The 23,994-nt window shown below is 39.8% G+C and overlaps 1 protein-coding gene across 1 annotated transcript; it reads right to left on the reverse strand.

The window, feature by feature from the left end:
* Positions 1-678: 678 nt before the first annotated feature.
* st6galnac (ST6 (alpha-N-acetyl-neuraminyl-2,3-beta-galactosyl-1,3)-N-acetylgalactosaminide alpha-2,6-sialyltransferase) lies at positions 679-22,492 on the reverse strand. The gene is made up of 10 exons (XM_053341946.1): positions 22,371-22,492; positions 20,695-21,130; positions 10,539-10,926; positions 8,677-8,842; positions 7,145-7,319; positions 5,897-6,035; positions 4,831-4,934; positions 2,576-2,659; positions 2,246-2,345; positions 679-1,765 (listed from the first exon to the last, which is right to left on the reverse strand). The coding sequence occupies exons 2-10, from the start codon at positions 20,844-20,846 to the stop codon at positions 1,595-1,597; spliced, it is 1,479 nt and encodes a 492-aa protein (XP_053197921.1). The 5' UTR covers positions 20,847-21,130; positions 22,371-22,492; the 3' UTR covers positions 679-1,594.
* Positions 22,493-23,994: the final 1,502 nt, after the last annotated feature.

A 23,994-nucleotide genomic window follows, 5' to 3' on the forward strand; every position in this document is an offset into this window, starting at 1 on the left:
AGGATATTTTAAGCAAGTGGCCCACTCAATTGCAGTCTTGTCCCTTGTCAGCAAGGCTCTATTATACAGTGACAAGAAACTACACTTCAACTCAGCCTGAGACTGATTGTATGATACACGCTAAAGTAATCCCAGTAAACATGTTCATGGTGATTTGCGGGTCAAAACAAGTTAAAAACTGGGCTAAATTTGGATAATGGGTAACTCTTCCCTCAGCTGGACTTCATAGCTGATCTTTGAACCAGATGCTAATCCTAGTATGCACACAATGATAATAAAAGGGTGATTTCCTATATTTTTCCTACTGTCAACAAAAGCTCATGTTTGGATCTAACCAACAATGAATGGATCTACTAACAAGTAGCTACTGTTAGTAAACTGTGCTGTAGACCTCTCTCTGTTGTTGTCCAAAAACTATTAAAAACAGGTCTATGAGCCACATCGCTGCACTGGGTGAGATGTTCCTTCATTGTGAAGAGTTTGGTCACTTTAGTGTGTTCAGAAATCCCTCCAAAGACCAATAACTGTGATCACATTTTCAGTCTCCAGAGAGTAGTTCTGTGTAAGGCAGAGGCCATATTTACAATATATTATGCTGTATATTGTCAATTTCTTTAAAAACTTCTGGAAAGTCAAGATGTTGTGATATATAGCACAATAAAGTAGTGAAGGGTGGTGTCAGCTTTACACAGAACTACTCTGCAGAGACTGAAAATGTGATTGTTATTAATCTTTGGAGCCATTTACAAACAAAATTAACGTGACCGTAATCTTTGTTATGAAGGAACATGTCACCCAGTGTAGCGATGTAGCTCACTGACATGATTTTAAATCATTATTGGAGAACAATAGAGGTCTACTCCACAGACGAATAAGACATATCAGGCTTTGAATACACACATGATACTTGTATGTATTTGTTGACAATAAGAAAAACACAGAAGATCACCATCCATATCATTTAACTAGCAGGTAAGATGTGTGTGTGTGTTTGTGTTGGCATGCTAACATTCACAAATTAGCACTAAATACCAGAGGCAGAGGGGAATGTCATTAGATTTGGTCATAAAAGTGAAAAAAAAGTAATTAGGATACATCATCTGGGAACTGTGAAAGTCTGTACAACAGTTTGTGTCATTCTGTCTGGTACATGATGAAACATTTCACTAGATAAGTGAAAACCTGTTAAGATTTATCCTCTGGGGACGTAGCACACGACCACGCTGCTACAGTAACTAAAATCTTTTCAACTATATTTAACCTGGACCTATTCTGACCCACAAATCACCAAAAAATGTTGTGGAGCTAGATAGAAACCATTAAAAAAAACAAAAAGTTTGATAAATAAAACTAAATCTGCGCCCTGAACAATCATAGCAGCTGTCAGTTAAAAAAAAATCCTTGTTTCCTTCATGAAAAGAAAACCTCTGCTACTGCTTTTTGTTTTGTTTTGCTCAAGTCAGAGAGTCGCGAACAGTCATTTTAAAAGGGAGGCCAGAAGGATTGTCCTCTTTTGAACTTCCCGTCTCCTCCCGTCTGTGCTGGTAACATGTGCTGATTAGACAAGCTGAGTTCATTTCTGGTCCATGTCAATTCACTTGTGCATGTAGAGCTGTATGAGCCCCGCCTGGTGCAGCTGCTGCCACAGATTCATTTCCATTCGCAGGTCGTGGTTGATGAAGAAGCCCACTGAGTGAAATTTCCTGTCGTAGTAGTGGTCAGAGTAGTTCTTATAGTCTGGGGTCATGAAGCCGTATGCGCTCACCTTCATTAGGACAGGAAGCACAGAAACCAGTCAAAAAACCCATAAAAAAAGCATTAAGAACTGTTGGCATCTTAAAGATAGAGTTTGGGTTACAAGTTTGGGTGAGTCATGTTTTGACTTGACCCACTCAGCCTGAATCATTTCGTTCTTATTTCTATTCCACTGTATGCAGGGTGGTGAAAAACAGGTTTTAATCTGAAAGAGTCTGTAGATGATCCGATAAAATCATCAAATAGCGGGAACGGCAAAGACCAACTTCATATTTCCTGAGTATACTTTTACAGAAGCTGTGGTTTGAATGAGATGAGTCACTATCAGCTACTCATTGAGGCTATACGCAGAATCAGACACGCAGCTAGCTCATGCTCCTACAAGGCCAGCAGCAAAGAGTCAAAACATTCTCATGCTATCAGACAAGTGCAACCTTGTCCCACAGTAGGTTAAAAAAACAGTGTACAGTGTAGTAATGGTGAGTTTTACCTTGTCACAAGTGTGCATTGCAGCCAACAGCATCGCAGCACCCGTTGACGGACGGTAAATGTTCTTATATTTGGTTTTCAGAGCATGAGATCGAAGGAATCTGCATGAAAACAAAAATAAATATGTAGCATCAGTGGTTTCAGGGTCAAGGTTTTTTCTAGTCTAATTTACTTTTAGAAATGCAAGTTCCTCTCTCTCTCTCTCTCTCTCTCTCTCTCTCTCTCTCTCTCTCTCTCTCTCTCTCTCTCTCTCTCTCTCTCTCTCTCTCTCTCTCTCTCTCTCTCTCTCTCTCTCTCTCTCTCTCTCTCTCTCTCTCTCTCTCTCTCTCACCTGTTTCTGAGGTAACGGATGAAATCAGGATGGTACATTTTCAACTTCTGTGCCGACACGTCCTTTCCAAAGTACCTGGTTGGGCTGTGGAGAAAATGTGATATTACTACAAAGATTGCACACATAAGTTCCAAAAAAAGTAAAAGAAAATAAGAGCTGATTTTAAATGTTCACACGCTGAAGTTTGCACCTGCCTCTAAATAACCACAAGCAGAGCGATGCATCAAAAGAATATGGAAGTGGTTAAGACAGTGAGGTTTGATGTTTTTACTCAAGCAACAGGACTAATTGCAGAGCTTCAGGCTGATCTGATCTGTATGAGCACATAAAATGAGTAAATCATTAAAAGCACTAAACACCTGTCTCTACTTTTGCTGTAACTCTGGTTAAAAGCCAGTTTGGTTGGAAGAAGACAAATCACATGCAGAAGTAGCAAAACATGCATGTGGAGAAATTTTAGCTTCCAGTTACTGGCAGTATGTCACCCAGTCACCATGTGCAGACAATTAAGAGTCAGATTCTGAAGAAGAGGCTTGTATGAATGATCTGAACCAGACCACATTCAGTACTGTGGAAAAGTTTTAGGGTCAGGGTCAGGGATGTTAAGATTCTTCTCCATAATGCAAAGGCCCAAATTTATTCTGCAGCATGACAGTGACCTCAAACATCCAGCCAGAGTCATTTAATTTTGCACCTTTTATATTGCATATTGCACTTATAGATTGTTAATGTTGTATTTAAGTTGTTTTTTCTTTTTTTTTAATTGTCTTAAATGTTGTTATTGCTCAGGGAGTGCTATCTAAATTTCGTTATATTGTTGTCTGACCCTCAATATAATGACAGTAAAGCTACTAATCGAATCTAATCTAAAAACTGTTCGTGGTATTAGTTTTAAAAGTATCCTCACTTTACTTTTAGTGCCTAAAACATTTGCACAGTACTTTATATATACACATTTACACAGTGGTGAAAGAAGTACTCAGATACATAAGTGGGAAGACAAAACTGTATAATTAAAAAGAGTCAAAGTATATTAGTACGATCATTTGGGTCAAAATTGAAATCACTATTATTAAAACGATTTTTTTTAAACTTTAGAAACATGCTGCATTTCTTCTCCATTCGGTTTAATTCATTTTCTCTCCTATCTGCCGCTTAACGCAACACACAGCAGAATTAGTGCTGAGCTGGTTACCATGACGATAGTTCACACATCACTTCCTGGCTTTTAATAATTAGTCAGTAAACTCAGCATTATCTGATGCAGGCTGGAAACTCTGCACTTTTATTTACAGTTAAAACATTTCGCCGTGTGTTTCAGCTTCTGTCAAACTAACGGAGCTGCGGCGACTTCCGGTCTAAGCTTTTCAAAATAAAACCTTTGTCATTGAGCGCTTCCGATTTTATTAGTTTTGAGATCGTTTGGCCCCTAAATCGTAATCACGATCAAATTTCAATTAATTGGGCAGCCTTAACTAAGAGTATGAAAAGTTATACTTGTTGTGCAGAAGTGTCACTTTCAGAGTGCTATATGAATGGATATTATTATTAGTGTATTTATTATCACATTTGTATCATCTGATAACTCAACACTGTTGCATAGCTGTAGTTAATTGTGTAACAATATGAAATCGGGCTTTAATTACAGATTAACTATGGACCTTTTCTGACATGAAGCATTCCTGTGTGTTTTCAGCTTAATCCGTAATAAATTAAGTTACACCACATCACATATAAACAGGTCACATATACTGGAGCTGTTACATTTTGGTTGTTGATGTGAACATTTTTCCGAAGTAGGAAAACTGTTTATTACGAAAAGTCTTATGTACGAACGTGGCGGGAAATGTTGTAAGTTGATGAGAACCTAATGTTACTTCATACTGTTGAAAAACACTTCATATTTCATAAAGGTGGTTATCTAGACTTGCAAAGTGATTTATATCTGCTGTACAGCTGTCAGATAAATGTAGTGGAGTAAAAGGAAAAACAAGTAGCATAAAACTTAAATAAAGTACAAATTATACACCAGGTCTTTAGTAAATGTAGTATTTTGTAAAGTAAGTACATTATTTTACACCACTGCATATACACTACCATTAATAAGAATTAAAACATCTGGAAAAAACATCAAACTTGACTATAAACTACAAGAGAAATGTACAATCTGAAGCAGATTGATAAACACTGACAGAAGTTAAAGAGCAAGAGGAACATTATCAAGAGTCGAACTGCATCATCGTTATGCCTCTTACTCTTTGCCTCGCTCTTTGCCTCTATCCACCAGAGTGTGTGTCGCTGCAGCCTTCATCAGCAGGTAATCACGGTCGTGATCAGGCAGAAAGACGTATCGTGTTTCCTGTTGGAGAGCAGCACAGTTTATATAAATATGTGAATGCAGGATTGGGAAGGTTACAGATTACTAGTTACTCTATTTAAAATGTAATAAGTAATGTAATGTAAATATAAAAAAATATTGATTTTAACCTTCCTCTCGTCCTCCCGGGTCAAATTGATCCCGTCTGTTTTGACTGTTCCTTCTTTCTTTCTTTCCTTCCTTCCTTCCTTCCTCCCTCCTTCTCTTTCTTTCCTTCCTTACTTCCTTCCGTCCTTCCTCCTTCCTTCTATCCTTCCTCCCTCCCTCCCTCCTTCTCTCTCTTTCCTCCCACCTACCTTCCTCCCTTCCTTCTTTCCTCCTCTCTTTCCTCCCACCTACCTTCCTCCCTTCCTTCTTTCCTCTGTCCTTCTTTCTTTCCTTCCTCCCTTTCTCTTTTCCTTTCTCCCCCCTCCCTCCCTTCATTATTTCCTCCATCCTTCCTTTCCTTCCTCCCTTTCTTCTTTCCTTTCCTCCCTTCCTTCCCTCCTTTCTATCCTTCCTTGACTCGAGGACAACAGGAGGGTTAAAGAATTAAAAACATCAATATATGTATTCAGTAACATGTTAAATATTAAAAAATGAGGAAAAAACCTCAAAGGAGTAAAATCTCAAAGGTCTGACTTCAGATGTAACCTCCTTTATAATCATCAACACTTTCATAAGCAACTGTAATTTAATCATATAATGCTGTTAGATGTAACTAGTTACTCTCCAACACTGTGCAAGTGAACAAACAGATATAAACAACCCATGCAACAACCTTATCAACCAACAACAGAGCAGGCGGCTGTTTGTGGGCTTGCATACGTGATGTGACATAAGTTAGATGGGGAAATAGGCGTAACCACCAGCAGAGCGTTTTAGAGCAGGCTGCAGCTCTGACTTCACTTTCTAATGACAGAAAATCTCAAGAAGCATGTAACTCCCTCAGACATCATGCTGACCTTAGTCACAGGGGGTCCTTTATACCCGACGCCTGCGTAGCTCCTCATTGAGTTCATCAGTGTGTTGGTGGAGAATGTGTAGTGGGTGGTCCGAGACCCCACGTCCTGCTCGAAGCCATTTATGATCGCCCCGTTGGTCCTGAGGAGCACAAGTGTTCACACAATCACTGATTAAAACACACACAAGCACAAAGACATGCATGGACACGTAGATACACAAGAGTTTAGTTAAATTATGATTTATTCCATCAAACAGTCTCTGCTCCGACGCACCGGACTGAGACCAGCGTGGGCAGAGGTATGACAGAAGCAGCTGTTCAGCCCCAAACCAGCTGAAAATGTAACCTCCAAGTAGCTTCATATTGTTCTATGAATTTAACCATTTACACTCCCTACTTTTATTTAAGGATCCGACACCGACAGCACTGATATCACTTCTTATCAAGACTTGATTAAACTAGTATCAAGTTTATGGACCTTCACCTTTGTCAGTCCAACGCATAAGGATGTAACTTTGGGTTGAGAAGTGGGGAGGAGGAGTAAATAGTAGTAGTAGTATTAGCATTAGTATTAGTAGTATTAGTAGTAGTAGTAGTATTAGTATTAGTAGTAGTACTATTAGTATAAGTAGTAGTAGCAGTAGTATTAGTTGCAGTAGCAGTACTAGCAGTAGAAGTAGTAGTAGTAGTGGCAGTAGTAGTAGTAGTAGTAGTAGTAGTAGTAGTAGTAGTACTAGCAGTAGTAGTATTAGTATAAGTAGTAGTAGAATCAAAATATTCTCAACTCAAGATTTTAACTATTTGCTCTCCCTGGTTTTACTGAAGCACCCAGCAGTGCCCCAAAGACAGATTTAAGAATTTAGTGGTAATACATTTTGTTAAATGTAGGGGCATGGCAACATATGACTATTATATGTGTAATTATATATAAAGATTTTGGGGCGTTATAATAAAATACTGTACTGTCTTTTTAAATGACATGATGTTTGATGTACTGTTGATGACAGCACAGGGTAGGAAACGACCTCCTTTTTTCTTAGTGACTTTAGCATAATTATAGAGAATTATAAAATGTCTGTTGCTCAGCACATTTGCACATTTTTTTAGGGGTGGGTGGGGAGTGTGCCAACTTTTTTTGTGTGTTTTGAACAAACAACAGATGGCTTTGGTTGTCAGGATAGTTTATGATCTAGAGAGGAAACTCTTAGGATTAGTAGGATTGCTTCACAAAGCCAGAGTCAGAGTCTACCTGAAGACGTAATGATGACTGTCGATCTCCTTCCCTTTCTTTGAGTCCTTCAGTATCCCTCCGTTCCCCACCACAGCACAGCGGATACACTGAGACCCGTTGCTGAGTTGCTTCCAGTCGTCTAACATCTGCCAGTTCGCAGACGTGTTGAGCACAGTGAGAGTTTCCACCAGTGCTATTAAAACACACACACACACACACACACACACACATAGAGAAACAAAATTAATCTGGATGTGATTAATTTAACACAGTCTTAAAAAAGATCCTTGAATCATGAGAGAAAGATTTATGTGTTTCACCCACTAATTGTTTTTGTGCCTGTCATGTAATGTAATCGCCCACAGGTTCGCCCACAGGTTCAGTTATTTGTGATTGGTCTTAAATTAAAAAAAGAAAAAAATCACCCTGAGGCTTCATGTGTGGGCTCACAGACAGGAAGCTGCTATTATCTTAACATGATAAGCATCTTAACTCGGATAAAGCACATATTTCCTCAATCAAATTATCATCTGATTATGGAAAGCTAATTTTAGCTAACACCGGTACACCATCAGCTATGGAGGATCATCAGCATCTATACAACATGTCTATTACTGTTATTACATAAAAAGACATTATAAATATTAAACCCTAATCATAATGCTTCCACCATGAACGCCATGTCAGCAGGATATCGAAAAAACTACATTACATTTAATTATATTTCTGTATTTTCTCATGAATACTTTATTGGTCCCTCAAGCATATAAAAGCAAACACAGTTCATTTACACACATAACCACAGTGTTAGAATTTAGTGTTTTTAAGAAAGTTTAATTATTTGGAACAATGTTTTTATGGTTACACCACATGGACATTTTTGCCATATGCTGAGTCCACAAAATTTTATCCCCTAAATTTGCCTAAACCACATGGACATAAAAACCCATACACACACACACCATACCGAAATTAAAGGGTAAGGTTTGGTTTATGTTGATCACTTTGACTCAACGACAGAGTGCAAAGTCCGACAAATCCTCCAAATTAAGCAACCAAAGACGTGGTTTGACCATGTGACTCTGTCTCTGTCACAATAATGATGATTCACGACGTGACAATACCGTTGGTTAGGTTTAAGCCCAAAAAACCACTTGGTTAGGTTTAAGGGAATAAGGATCATGGAAGAAATATGTGTTGTTGTTCAATGTTACTACGCACTTAAAATTAGGGCCGCTTCTGTTGTCATGGCAACAGTAATAACCACAGGGGTTAATGCTAGGATTGTGGGGTTTTTTTTTGAAAGGTGTGAAGCAGAGTTTTTTTTTTAAAAAGGTGTGAATCAGAGGGTTTTTTTTTAGGAGCTATTCAACTACCTGAGCAGTAGCAGTTCTGATGAAGTATAGAAGTGGCTCCTTAAGGGGGGGTCAAGAGGGCCCCCGAGGCCCACTAAAGGGTTAATCCGGCCCTGATTTAGAAGATTGTGAGGTTTTTACAAGTGCTTTCAAGACTCGTTTCAACTTAAGCCGCCAAAATACTCAGTTACTTACTATTGTAATCGATCCCTCCCCAGCCGTGTGCTCCTGGGTACTTCTTCAGGCGTTCGTGCTGTTCACGAGTACTGTGATTGGCCCACTGTAGGACCGGAATATTCTTCAGAAAACGCCCACCGAAGTCTGTCTTTGCAATTGTATTTCGGATACCGTCCGGGCAGTCCTGAGAGGAGCAGATAAACACAGCCTCGTCGTTATCAAACCCACCAAGCAGGAAGTTTTATCTTCACACACACACACACACACACACACACACACACACACACACACACACACAACATACACTTATGATGATTACACTGCCAGCATCATAAATTCCACTTGACAGGTTACATAGCCTCAATATTAACCTCAAGACTCTCACTGGAGGCAATTATCTTGTAATTACACAGCTATAAAATAGAACAGCACTGACATGGGGGAATGATGCTAAAGGTTTGATCTAACCACAGAAACATCCATTATGATCATTACATGGGCACACTTTTATGATTTATACGACTCAAAACCGCAGTGAGCAGGTAGACGAGGACCAATGCATGAAAAGGTTTCTACAGGTGCAAAAAAACTAAACTTTATCTCATTAATTGTGTTTTTTTGCCCCAGGTTCTCTGCGGACTTCATTATCGATTGAGTCTGTGTGCACTCCTCTCTTCTTATAGCTCAGAGCTTAAAATGTGGTTAATCAAGCTCAGAGTTTCACTTTGCATGCTTCATTCATTCAGAAATGCATCAGAAAATCACATGAAACTGCTTCCAATTGATGATTTGGATGTATTTTAATATCCTATCATGTTTTTATTATAGCTCTCTTCTATCCTTTGCTTTTTTTCCTCCTTCAGTGAATCATCATCTGATGAGGCAACAAAAACATCAGTGTTGATGACACATGTTTAGGGAGTTGAGGGGAAGATGGAGAAATAGAGTCAAGCTCCAGGAGACATGACTCTATTTTCTGTTGCGTATTTACTGAGAGGACAGACCCGCCCAAGTGTGGGAGTCGCCAAAGGACTTCATGACAAACCTACAAGAAAAAAAATCTAAAAGAAATGTTGATGCTCGAAGATTATGTGACACATGTAAGAAGTTTACAATGAATCTATCTTTATTTTTGTATAGTTTATTAATTATTTAGCCATTTAAATGTCCAAAACTAGTAAAAAAATAAAAGTCTGTCACAAGCTCTCAGAGTTAAAGTGATGACAATTCAATTTGCTTGTTTTGATGGAGTGAGTCAAACTTATACATTTAAAAAAATAGAGAAAAACTGAAATTTAAGCTGCAGATTTTTTTTACACTATTGCATGATAAATTAGTTCAAATATTGAAATTTCGTATTTTGCTAATCTTGGATTTGCTTTCTGGCTTTAAGATGAGAAGATTGATATCACACTGTGGATCCGTCAACAGCTAGTTAGCCTAGCTTAGCATAAAGACTGGAAACAGAGGGAAACAGTTAGCCTGGCTCTGAAGCTCACTAACCAACACATTATGAAAAACCATAGTGTTAAATTACAATTTGTCATTTTATGGTGTGTTATGTACTGCACTATTTCTTGTCCAGACACAACTAATGGATTTTTAAAAATGTTGTGTACATAGCCTATTTCCTGTATTTTCTGTTTAGATGCTGGTGGCCAAAGACTTTTGCACAGTACTATATATTAAAAAGAGAAAAGCAATCATTCAAGTAGTTAATTTCTTGCATGATGAAATGCTGAAACACATTTTAGGTCTTCTTCCTCTTTATTGTGACAAAATCTCATGATCATGTTATGTGTTAGGGGGCTTTAATTGTATGTTAATTGGTTAATTGATTCATGGCTTCATCACAGCACAGATGAGGAGGTGGGACTCACTGTTTGTGGAGGGTGATCTTCCTTCATGTAACTGTCTCCGATGAAGGGAGGATCTGTTGGTCCGCGTGCCTTTGCGGGCTCCGGAGGTTCCGGAGGTTTCGGTGGTTTCGGTGCGGGGCCCTTGGTGATGGTCCCGGTTTTGGCTTTATCCACACCATCAGACTTCGAGCTAGAGTTTGACACATCCAGCACTTTTTCCTCTGCTGGTTTCTCTCCAGCAACTATATCTGAGTCTTTATGAGTCTTTAATTTTGGAGTGTGTGTGGTGGCACGTGTGTGTTTAGGCGGAGCTGTTCCTGGGTAGGGGGTTAAGGTAGGGGGCGGATGGGTCTGCTGCTGGTCACTGTTGATCTGTCTGTTGAGAGGCTCCTCAGAGTCTCGTGAGTCGCTGTGGAGGACAGAACAACATTTGGTATTTAGCCCAGGAGGTCACTGCTGGACATGAATCATCTGAAACCCTTCGTCTCTGTCAACATGCCCTCATGTGGTGACCTGAACTCTCTTAAAGGAACAGGTCGACATTTAAGGAAATTGGATTATTTCCTGTATGTCTTCTTGTGGCTCCCATCTAAGAACCTTTTGTTTTTATGCATCAGTTTTTGTCACATCTACACGGTCGCTCATAAAGTTGGAATAATATATTTTTTACTGTGATGTAAGTGCATATATTCTCAAAATGGTGTTGATCAATCTCATTGCACCTGGTCAAAGATGATTACTGATGTGTATGAAGAGAAAATAAAAAGAGAAATGTGTCTGAAAACAAAATTATTCCAACTTTATAAGCAACCATGTCATTATTCAGCAAGGACAGATAAGCATATTACCCAAATTGTTGACTTGTTCCTTTAAAAAAAGGCTCAGTTATGGTACAAGCTTTTTCTAAATGATTTATTATGTACCTTCCACCTTGAAAGAATCTGTTTTATACTCTGTAAACATAGCAGACATCCTTCAGAGTGAACCTGAGTACACGTGCAGAATTTTGCACATTGCTATTTACTGTATATTTTTAAATATGCAGGTTGCAGCTCATTGAACACGACAACAGTAGGTTTCATCTGACTCATGTAGACAATGGCCACACCAACTGTAATCACATTGTTTGACGTGATAGATAACTGATCTACCATTGTACTAATTGTAAAATTATATTATACAATTACAATTAATAAAATTATTATTATAAATAAATTGTATGTTTTAACCCTCCTGTCAAATTGACCCCATCTCTTTTGACTGTTCCTTCGTTCCTTCGTTCCTTCCTTACTTCCTCCTTTCCTTCATCCCTTCCTTCTCTCCTTACTCCCTTCCTTCCTCCCTCTTTTCCTCCATCCCTCCCTCCTTACTCCCTTCCTTCTTCCCTTCTTTCCTTCCTTCCTTCTCTCCTTCCTTCTTTTCCTCCATCCCTCTCTCCTTACTCCCCCCATCCATCCCTCCTTACTCCCTCCTTCTTTCCTCCCTCCCTTCCTTCCTTCCTTCCTTCCATCCTCCCTCTCTCCTCCCTTCCTTCTTTCCTTCCTTCCTTTCTCCCTTGACCTGAGGACAACAGGAGGGTTAATGTTTCTCAAATCACATGTTTTTCTGTTTTATGTAAAGCACATTGAGCTGCCATTGTGTCTGAAATGTGCTATATAAATAAAACTGCCTTGCCTTGCCTTGCCTTGCCTTGCCTTTATTACTTGTACACACCTCACAATGTCAGTTGTATTAAATATGCAGGTAGACAATAGCCACACCAACTGTAATGACATTGTTTGACGTGACAGATGACTGATCTACCATTGTACTAATGTCCTCTGTTTTTTATCGCTTGTACACACCTTGTACCTGCTACTTTAGATAATCCACAGCGCAGAGTGTCTCACCAGTTTAACACGTTTTCAAGGTGACAGCTCATAAGATAAAAGGTCATAGTGTAAATATGGATCATCCTCAGCAAATAAAAACTATGTGCATGATCAGATAACACACACATCATGTCCTGTTTCCACACACAACGATCCACTGATAAGAAAATGAGACAATCTGAAGTCTATGGAGAAAATCAAGTTAATTAAAGACTCAGTTTCACACTGCAAAAACTTGTAAAAGTGAACACAAGTGCTGAATAAAAGGGAGTAGGCTGCATTCTTTCGGAGCTATTTATAGGCTTTAACAGTCGTGCTGCAGTTAGGACGATAACTGTGACTTCCCATGAGAGACTTCTGCTCTGTTATTGGGTTTTTTTTGTCGCCTTCCTCGTTGGATTAGAAAAAAAAAACACAATGTCACATATTTCCACCTTGCAAAATCTGAAATGTGACAGTTAGATCTTCACAAGGGCTGTGATTAAATGTTATTTTTTTTTTATTATCGCTTAATCTGTTTGGTTAGTTGTGCTTTTCCCCAGACATAGTCCTGTTGTGAGCATGTCTAAGTGTTTTATAAGTTAAAACATTATAGCCCTATAAACTCCTTATTCCTTATTTGCATCCTGTCATACATGAAGACCAGCAGATTGTTCATTTTACACGCTGGAGGATACAAGGCCTTCAGTCTCAGGTAATCATGGCGCTCCCTTCCTTTATCATTGGCTCAGTGTCATTATCCTGAAGCACCAGATGCTGCTGATGCTCCTCTTAGCAGGGAGTAAACCTCATAAAGCTCGGTGAAAAGGTCATAAATGTAATAAAGCTGCTGAATTATTGCGTAACTGGTACTTGTTAAAGATCCAAGGTTCAGTTTGCAAAAGATGACAAGAAACTCTGGTGCTGTCTCTGTTTTATAGCTCGTCTTAAAGTACTTCGGATTAAAGTAAAATTAAATTACATTAATTAAATTCTGTCGCTCATATTGTCCTCCTGCCAGTTTCTACAATACTATTCTTCTAACTCCTATGTGAGGCTTTTAAATGTTTGATATTATTATTAAATGGACTTTGAGTAAATATTTTATTAGTCAGACCATGTTTATGTTGTCATGGAGACGCCACTGTCAGTTAAATCTGCTCTTAATCACAGCGGATTTGATGAATGCATAATCGAATGCACGGTGTATTTGCTTTAAAGTGGCATATCAATAATAGATGGATAAGACTAATCTGGGGTCAGACTAATAGCTGGTGTGTTGTCATGTTTTCTTGATTGTGTTGTTTTTCCTAATTTAAATAATTAAATGAAAAAATAAATAATAAGATGAAAATGAAAATGAAATAAATACTATATTTTGTGTCGTCCTCTCGGGTCAAATTGACCCCGTCTGTTTTGACTTTTCCTTCCTTCCTTCCTTCCTTCCTTCCTCCCTTCCTTCCTTCCCTCTTCCCTTAATTTTTCCTTCCTTCTTCCCCTCCTCCCCTCTTTCTTTGCTCCCTCCTCCTTCCATCCTTCCTTCCTCCTGTCATTCCTCCATCCCTCCTTAGTCCTTTCCTTCCTTCCTTCTCTCCTTACTCCTTTCCTCTTTTCCTCCTTCCACCTTTCTTTCTTTCCTTCCTTCCTTCCTTCCTTCTCTCCTTCCTTCCTTGACCTGAGGACAACAGGAGGGTGAAGTATAAAGTATTTTGTGATGATAATTATTATGATAAAAAATCTCTCATACTGTCTACACTGTAATATAGAGACTATTAGAGCTTGTGTGTGTTCATGCTGTTGCCCCTAACATTAAACCACTGTGCTCCCTCACGACAGCTATCACACTCACCTCTTAAGAGTTATATAAAAAAAGGTCAAAGGTCATCAACAGCACACACTGATGTCTAAAGCCTTGCTATTCGAGTTGCTAAGATATTTACCATGCTTAGCTGAGCTCAGAGTTAACAACCATGACACGAGGGTCACAGAACAGGTTGGGCTTTAAAAGTTCCTCATACAAACAGGTTCCTCTTACAAAAGGTATTATTCACCTTTACTGCTCGATTGAACTTCAACACAGCTTAACGTCAGAGACACTTGTTCCTCCCGAGGGATTTTAACGTTCAACTCGATGCTTTTCTTTGTAATGTTTTGTGATTGTTTTAAGTCGTGTGGCTGTGATGATTGTTTTTGGATGAGTGAACCGTCTTATTGTAATTCTGGGTGTGTGCTGACAAAAGAGACGTTGATCTCAGTCAGATTACCTGAATAAATGAAGCTTAAAAGGATAGGTTTGCAGTTTTTCAGGTCTGTCTTCAAACAGCAATCAGGTGTCCATGTGAGCAGTGGAAGAGGTTTTTTCTTGCTGTAATCATTCCTCCTGTTCATACTGACTATTAAAAAAGATCCTCTTCATTGTAAGTGATGGAGGCCAAAATCCACAGTGTGTCCAAGCAGTCATTTAAAAGTTAATGTGAAGCTTATATGAGGCTTCAGCAGTCTGATTTAGTCATATGAAAAATGGATATCTGAGACATTTACAATCTTTTTAGCATCAAATTCCCTCTTTGTGGTTCCCTGTGTAGTAACAAAAAGAGGGAATTTAGCACTAAAAAGACTGTAATGTTGAAATATATCTACTTAATTTGACTCATTTGGACGACTGAAGCTTCATCTTAAGCTTCAGATAAACTCTTAAATACATTTCTGCACAGGTGGAGGACTGTGGGTTTGGCCCTCATCATTAACATTACGTGCATTATGAAGGGATTTACTTATAGCCCGTATGAACAGGAGGAATGACTCCAGCAAGAAAAACCGGTTTCATTGTTCAGTTAAGCTCCTGATTGATTTAGACTGTTTCACTTAAAAACACCAGCACTGCCAGCAAAGGAAAGGTCAAGATAATGCCAACAAGGCTCATTTCTATTGTTTTTCCTTTGGGGGATGCGGGCGGGATGTGCGGGGGAGAGAGAGGAGAGCAAGAAGGCAGATCTGACATGGCAAGAACGACACAAACACTTTAACCAAAACCATAATATACAATACTGTCAACATCTAGCAATCTTTACCTCAGTGATTCATTGCATAATGCCTAGCCTTGCTTTCCACACAGATAATAAAATTAACTTAAATCAGTATATCAACATTACTCCACCACCCCTTCAGAAGATTATACACAAGTCAGGGCTTGTACATATAATTAAAACGATTAAGCCACATAAATACTAAACCAAGAAAATAAAATAAAGAAAGACACCCTATTATCAGACGTAATATCCTACCCTAAATAACATCTGAAACAATCCTTAAGTGCCTTCTTGAAACCTCCCAAGCTGCTCATGATTTGAAGGTTTCCCTGCAATCTAGTCCACAGATTAAATGTCATGTACTGAAACGTTTTCTTCCTCAGGTTACACTTTAACCTGGGAGTATAGATGACATGTGTTTTTAGGTTTTTGAGGTATTTAAGTAGCATGCACAACCTGATCTGAGAGACTCTTCCCTGTACTTTAAGGCTATAACCACAGCTTTCAATATGAGAAGGAAGGTGAAAGTGGGGGGTCTCATGGGGAGATTTTAACAGTATAAAGTTAGATCATTGAATCAGAAGCAGCAGGCATAGTTGAAATAAGGCTGGATAAGAGGCTCCTGCTATGGGCTCATGTTGCTTTCTTGTCCAGAAATGTCGAAATTCTGACTATGAAGTGTTTTCTTTGACCTGACCTGGGGAAGCACCTTTTCAGCCTGGCCCAATCCTGATTTACGACTATTGCAACACACACACACACACACACACACACACACACACACACACACACACACACACACACCAACACTGACTCCCTAGCTGCAAGTGCAAGTCCCCAAAAACAACATTCATTTCATCTTTAACCCAGATACTATCATTTTTTTTCTTCTGCACTCAGCGTAATTTCAACTACAACTTTATGGCCTTTTTTTTATATCTCTATTTAAAAGTAGGAAAAGTGGTCAAAGTACACTCCTTTGGCATAAACCCCACAATCTATAAAACCCAAGACTGGGAATTTATCCCAAGAACATGTTCTACCTACTTCTTATCTTTCACTTAAGAGCTCACTTGTCTGACTTTTAAGTTGTGCAATAAACAACATGATCAACTGTATCACATGACTTCTGTAGATCTAACATTTCCATACCACAAACATACCCTTTGTTTATTCATACAGACTGACATTCATACATTCATCTTCTCAATGATCTTAAGTGGAGATAGAAATAGGCGCATATAGTGTCCAATATAAAGTTTACTCCTTTTTTTTTTTCTAGTTTAAGATCATGGATAAAAGTCTTACTTAACCTTTTTATATCGGGCAATTAACTACAATTGGAAACTTCCGTAAACATCCAAAGTAGCCTCCCCGTGTCTTTCAGTGAGGTTGTAGAACCATGTGGATTCTTATATAGAGACTTTTTGGGATTTTTTTTTACCCTAAACCAGCGGGAAACCATATATGGTAATTTTATTTACCTTTATTTGCAATATAAAAACAAAGAAAGGTCATGTAATATCCCCCAATAACTCTCTCGGGTTGTACATTTGAATTTCCAAGTATTTCAATAAGAGCTCCATAAAAGGTTAATAGACAGATTTAGACTTGATGGTAATGATTTGAGTCACATCTCTTAGCTGGAATATTATAAAAACCATCAGCTCGAACCTTTCTACTGAGAGTAATGGGCATGACTCTCCTCTTTCACCTTTAACAAGCCTTCTGGGAACTAACAAACAATAATAATAATAATAATAATAATAATAATAATAATGATGATAAGACTTATCTGTTGTAACCCTGTTGTTAATGTTTAAACTGATATTACTGGAACCGAGCTGCTTGAGAGATTTCCACAGAACACCTGACTCATGTCTTTAAATGATTGGTTTTGGTGTTATCCGTTAATCTTCTCGTTTCATTAATTATTTATTATTTATTTCTCATCTCAACAACCCTCCAAACATATCTAACCCCTCTTAATAAGACCAGTCTGTTTATATTATAGCCTTTAAAAACATTATATTTAACCTTCGGGTCGTCCTCCCCAGTCAAATTGACCCCGTCTGTTTTGACTGTTCCTTCTTTCCTCCCTTCTGTCCTTCCGTCTGTCCTCCCTACTTCTTCTCTCTTTCTTTCCTTTCTTCCTTCCTCCCTCCTTCCTTTTTTCCTTCCGCCCTCCCTCCTTCTTTCCTCTGTCCTTCTTTCCTTCCTTCCTCCCTTCCTCTTTTCCTTTCTCCCTCCCTCTCTCCTTCCTTTTTTCCTCCTCCATCCTACCTTCCTTCCTTCTTTCTTTCCTTCCTTCTTCCCTGCTTCTTTCCTTCACTCCTTGTTTCCTCTTTCTTTCTTTCTTTCTTTCTTTCTTTCTTTCTTTCTTTCTTTCTTTCTTTCTTTCTTTCTTTCTTTCCTCCCTACCTCTTTTCCTTTCTACCTCCCACCTTCCTTCTTTCCTTCCTTCCCTTCCTTCCTCCTTTCCTTCCTTCTTCCTCCCTTCCTTGACTCGAGGACAACAGGAGGGTTAAAAGAAGACCATGGTTTAATCCATTTACTCAAATGGACGGCTCATTTTTCTTTATCTTCCTTGTACAGAAAACAGAGGAACGGTCACCACTACGCCACTATTTGCTATCATAGCCTCGTCAGACGTTGAAACAAGCCCAATGACAGTTTTAAGTGGAAGAAAAAAACACATGTTGGTTCGTTAATCAGTTGAAGACCCAACAGGCGACAGAAATTAATCAATACAGCCTTGTTCCCTGAGAGATCTGTCTGCCTAATGTCAGCATGAAATGTCGTCACACTTCATACAAACCTTTTCTAAAATTAAACCTATTCTTTAAAGCATTTCCTCCTTTTGTGTCCATTTTAAGTGTTTGCTTCCATTGCTCGCATTTGTTCCTTGATGTTTGAATATTAACACACACTTATTCTGTCATGTTTACTTCAGTGTGCGATGTCTCCTGAGGTTATCTGGTAGTTTCAACCTGCGTCTCACCCATAGACTGTATATAAGAAGGTCTCACCTGGGACTGATGCTCCTAGGTAACTGAGGCCACTGCTGCAGCCCACCACCCCGCCCCCGCCTCTCTCTCTCTGCTCCTAACCCTTCAGGCACTAATTTTTACTTCCCATACTTTACATATTTGCGGTCAGGTTTAATTGAATTTGCATTTAATATATTACCTATTGTTCAACTTCAACATGGTGTGTCTGCCTTTTACTGAAGCCACTTGAGCCGGGTTATAACACATTTAACATTAAAAAAAAAAAAAAAAGCTCATTTAATTTCCAAAAATGTAAAAGGGAACAGAAGTGAAAACACAAAAGGCTTTTACATCTAAAAAGCTTCGGAGTCTTGATGCTACAGCAGGATAGTGAAGAGCTTATTTTTCCTCAGATTAAAGAGCTTTTTAAAAAAATGAAAGAATCTGAGAGCTCCAAACAAACATCCGAAACACCAGCCATCTTTTCCATTTAGTCCCCCCCCCCCAGACAGACACACACACACACACACACACATACACACACACACACACACACACACACACACACTTACTGCATCTTATCTGGCTTTTAAACCTGGAGCACAGCCCGTTATAACAAAGCTTATATTTCACATAGGCTACGTGTGTGTGTGTGTATGAGACCACCTCCAGTGAAATAACTCCAAGGGTTTTTTTTTTTTTTTTTCATTAGTGCAGCCGGAGCGCTGTGTGGCTCCTTTGTTAAAACCACAATGATACAACTAGAGGGGGGAATAAGTGGCGGTTACAAAAAAACCCATGGAACTTTTCATACCGCTCGTGATCCCAGCGTTTAACCCTTTTAGCCCTTTCCCATTTTACACCTCAATCCTGCCTCGCCTCTTCATCTCTGATCTGTGATTTAGGCACTTTGAAATAACATATGGATGCTATAAATCATGCTGTTGGCACTTTTGATCTTGAATCTGACTCTGAAGGTGTTTAAATTCATATCAGATGAACAAACTCAGGACATTTGTGTATCTGTTTTTTTTTTGTTTTTTTTTAAATGTCTGTATCTGCACTGCACTGACAACCTGAATTTCTCTCTTTGGGATAATAAAGTTGACTTTGACTTATGTTTTATGACAGTTCCCAAATGTTAGGCCAGCAGAGTTTAAAGAAAGGTTTGTGTCATATGGGAATAAATGTAATTACTAGTTTCCAGCCTATAAAATCTGTTCACATTAAAGTCTAACAGTGAAATCTAGTATCCAGTGTTTGACCCATACTAGGGACTAAAAGTCAGGATATGTCAGCTTCTTCTGCTTTAATTATAACTTTGAAATCTTTCTCCCCAACTCTGCAATTATACAACTGGCTTGAGTTGTTTGGCGACTTTAACGCTCAGCTCTCTACCCTCCAACTCTCACGAGGTGAAGACGACGTGACAAAAAAACTATAAGGAAGTTTATGTTTGTTTTTGGCACATACTGACTCATAATGGGAACTAAGAATCAGATTTATTTGTCTTCCCAAAAAATGAGACAGCAGGATGACACTTTTAAACACAGTGGCCATAAATCACATTTACTGTCAGATCAGATGGTCTCTCTGCTGCAGCTGGTTTCATTTCTAGCTTGTTTCAGCGGTTTATTGCCTTCAATCTGGTCGTCAAGCAGGTGAAACACATGGTCAGCTGGATTTAGTTCATGTGACTTACTAACCCAATAAATCTTCTTATTCAGGATCTGTCTCTCAGCTGCATTGTTCTAAAATTATGGAAATGCTTACATGTCTTACACAGTTCACTAAATCAACGGTAAACACGCACAAGTGAAATTTAAAAAAGCAGAACTTAACCCTCGTGGGTCTTTCTTTCTTTTGTCAGAGAGTAAAAATAATTGAAAACAATACTGTCGTCAAGGGCAACAATGCAGTCAAGGAAGTTAACCTTTGTGTCGTCCTCCCGGGTCAAATTGACCCCATCTTTTTTGACTGTTCCTTCTTTCCTCCCTTCCTTCTGTCTGTCCTTCCTCCCTCCTTTTCTCTTTCTTTCCTCCCCCTTCCTTCTTTCCTCTATCCTTCTTTCCTCCCTCCCTCCTACCTTCCTTCCTCCCTCCATTCCTTCCTTCTTCCTCTCTTCATCCTTCTTTTCTCCCTCCCTCCTAACTTCTCTCCTTCCTTTCCTTTCCTTTCCTCCCTTCCTTCCACCCTTCTTTCCTTCCTTCTTCCTCCCTTCCTTAATCATTTTATCCTTAACAAACTCCGATTTATAATATTTAAGCCGGCATACAAAAACACTTGTTCAAATTGTGTGTTAACTCACCTCCACAACACCAGCGAGAAGTTATGAAAATGTTTCAGAGGCGAGATGGACCAGGTCATAGAACTCTCCAGGTTCACACACAGGATGTAGAGGAACACGGAGCTTGCGGTCAACCCACCCAGCACCAGCTTCTTCTGGTGCCCCATCCCCATCACTCACGGAGCTCGTGACCCCGGCCGGCACGGCGGTGCGTGTGCTTCAGGCCCTGCCCTCCGCTCTGCCTGAAGGAACATGAGGAGGGCAGGCGAGGATGCTCTCTCGCTCAGGACAGTCTTTTTTTTCTTCTTTCTGCTCTCTTCTGGTCAAGCCACAGGAGAGGAGGGGATGGGAGAGGAGGGTGGGGTGTCAGTGATGGTGATGGTGATGGTGTGGGATTTAATTAGCCCTCAGCAGCAAGACTCTGGGCTCCACTCACTCTGGACTTCTCTCAACACCGCTACACAAGAGAGAGAAAGAGAAAGGGTGGCAAAGACAGAGAGAGAAAATTGGAACGAGGTCAAAGACTCAAGAGGGGGGCAGGATGGAAAGGAGGGGGGGAAACTTTATCTTTAAGCATCAACACAGTCCCGAATAATCCCTTTTTAATGAAACTTTTTGCTCATGCCTTCTTTCACAAAGTGCAGGATTTTCATATCCTTTTACATTCTCCTCTCGTTTCTTTTCTGCTCTCTTTTATTGTACAGCAACTCCTGTTCTTACAAGACACAAAAGAGGACACACACACACACAACCTAAAAACAACTGTGTGTAAGGGTCACAATACGCTATTTGAGTGGAACAGAACAGGCCACATTTCCTTCCACACTTCCTGAGTGGACAAAAGTGAAAATTGGCCAGCTGCATCGGACGTGTGTCAAATAAACCCAGGAAGCTCAGTAACCTTGTTTTTAAAGAAAACGCCTTCTCATTGGCCCCGTTGTGGTTTAAGTGAACTTTCTTGAGTCTCTAGAGGTCTCTCCAGAAGTTGAAGTTGAAGACATTAGCATACACTAAGAGCACCACCCATCTCCCACTTCTCACTCCTTTGTAAAAGCAGAGTAATAAACATAGCTTGGGTTGAAAAAAAAAAAGAGCCAAAGCTTCCCCTCTCTCTCTTTCTCTCTCTTGCTCTCTCTCTCTCTCTACGCTTCTCTTCCTCGAAGTGCTTTTCTTAAGTGTGGTCAAAGGAGTAACTGCTTCATAACCGGTTGATGAGAAAAAAGAATAACAGCACTGATGACAACGTGAGCGATACAGTTTCCCAGGCTTGTGTACTGTAGGTTCTCCTGGCTGAGGCTAAATGGGGAATGGAAAGAATGTGTTGCAGTGATCCGGTGATAAACGCAGCTCTCATGTCTCTGATAACAGAACATAACAGGAAAACTGTATTTTTTCACCCCACACACACACACACATATAAAAAAAGAACTTTAAATAAATGTCTTAAAAGTGATAAAACATTATCTAAGTATACCTAATGTAAAGTGAAGAGCAGAAATAAGAGGTTGATGTATATATACAGAGCACACATACGCATCAGATTGTGACATGACTCATTGTATCTTCCTTTTTACTCAAGAGTGACTCTCTCGTCTCTGCCTGTCTCTGATTCTGCTACACAAACACAGAAACAGAAACCTCCCTTTATATGTGACACAAAAACATCAGATAAAGAAGAAAATGAATTGTCCTCTCACCACTAGCCAGGTCCTCTGTGTGTATCCCATGGTAGCAAAATCTTTCTCCTCATGGTAATCACACTCCAGACAATATTCCTCCTAAGTTAGAAAGAGCTCTGTGCTGCTCATCTAGTGTGGAGTGACTGCACTGCCAGCCTCGGCACTGTATGGGCGGGACCATTGTGAAATGAGCAACAGCTGCTGGCAATTGGTCAACCCCCTCAACTCTACAGCATGAGGAGGGGAGGGGAAAAGAGGAGGAGGAGGGTGGTGAGAGCGGTGAGAGGGGAGGGGGGGGGGGGGGAGTCCACTGCAAGGCTGCAATAAAGTTAGACATGAGCAGACAGAGCTAAGGATCTCTGCTATGCTCACAATGTGTGAAGACCCTGAATCACAACACACTGAATGACAGACAGGAGGTAGCAGCAGCAGCAGCAGCAGGAAGTGGTGGTGGAGGTGGAGGAACACACACACACGGACGCACATGGACGCGCACACACACACACACACACACAAAGAGACCGAAACTGTCACAAGCAGCAGCACGCAGGCTGGACTCTCACCACACAGCTGACAGCTTTACAAGAAATACAAAAAGAGGAAGACGATTCACTCCAGAGTCATTTACACCATCCATCCATCCATCCTTCCATCCATCCATTCATCCCTCCATTCTTCCAGCAGCCTAGTCAGCTGGGCCCTCAAAGCCAAATGAGTCAATAATCCTCTCGTCTCTCCGGGGTCGGTTTTTGCTGTGTGTGTGAAAAGAAAAAGGAAATAACGCTGAAAGGGGAGACACGTTTCAGTACGCACCACCGGTTGCTTTGGCAGTCAGGAGGAAGTGAGCAAGCTTGAGGGCAATGAAGAAGAAGAAGAAGAAGTAGGAGAAGTAGGAGAGGAAAGGAAAGGAGAGAAAAAAATAAAGTGGGCGAAGCAAAAAGAGAAAGAAGAAAGAAGTGGGTCAAGCTCTGGACATTTTGTTCCAGATGTATGGGCTGAAACATCCCCGAGGATGCTTCCAAGTTTGTCTTCATAAAGGCACGAGGAGGAGGGGAGGGGAGGAGGCAATTAGAGAGCTATTACTGCAAAAAAAAAACATTTACTTCCACTTCCAAGACTTTGAATGTGCTGAAATGTTAGTCAACAGCTCAACTACAGTTATAAATTATTTGGATATGAAATCATTTTGCTGCAGGACATTGAACAGATGTGATTGATGATGTCTTCTTCTTCTTCTCCCAAGTCAGGAGTTATGGTCTGTGGGAGGGAAGAAGGGATGATGGGAAGCTAGGAAGAAGGAGGAGGTGAAGGGGGGTCAGAAACAAGCAAACAATTGTCTGTGTTTTACCACCACGAACAGAAACGAAGGACACAGTGTAGCTTCCAGTCTTTCTTTGTATTTTTTTTTTTATTATTATTTTTCTCTTTTCGCTGATGAATCAGTCACCATGTATTTTTTTTTTTACATGTATCAGTCTTTCACAGTTTTTCAAAGCGTCACCTTGAAATGACAATAATAAAAACTAGACTAAAACAAAAAGGTAAAGAAGAAGACGGTGCGTTCAAAAAAAAGAGCTACGTGTTCGGGCACAGAGGGGGGGGGGGGGGGGGGGTTACACATGAAGAGACGCAACAAAAAAAT

Source organism: Scomber japonicus, chromosome 20, assembly GCF_027409825.1.
Source record: "Scomber japonicus isolate fScoJap1 chromosome 20, fScoJap1.pri, whole genome shotgun sequence".
NCBI classification, from domain to species: Eukaryota; Metazoa; Chordata; class Actinopteri; order Scombriformes; family Scombridae; genus Scomber; species Scomber japonicus.

Bases quoted from the DNA above. Each gene is read 5' to 3' on its own strand.
- st6galnac (XM_053341946.1), bottom strand. From the start codon at position 20,846: ATGGGGATGGGGCACCAGAAGAAGCTGGTGCTGGGTGGGTTGACCGCA. The intron at 10,927-20,694 runs GTGAGTTAACAC...TGTCCTCCACAG, and splicing joins TTCTCGCTGGTGTTGTGGAG to CGACTCACGAGACTCTGAGG. The intron at 2,346-2,575 runs GTGAGAGAGAGA...GTTTTCATGCAG, and splicing joins ATCCGTTACCTCAGAAACAG to ATTCCTTCGATCTCATGCTC.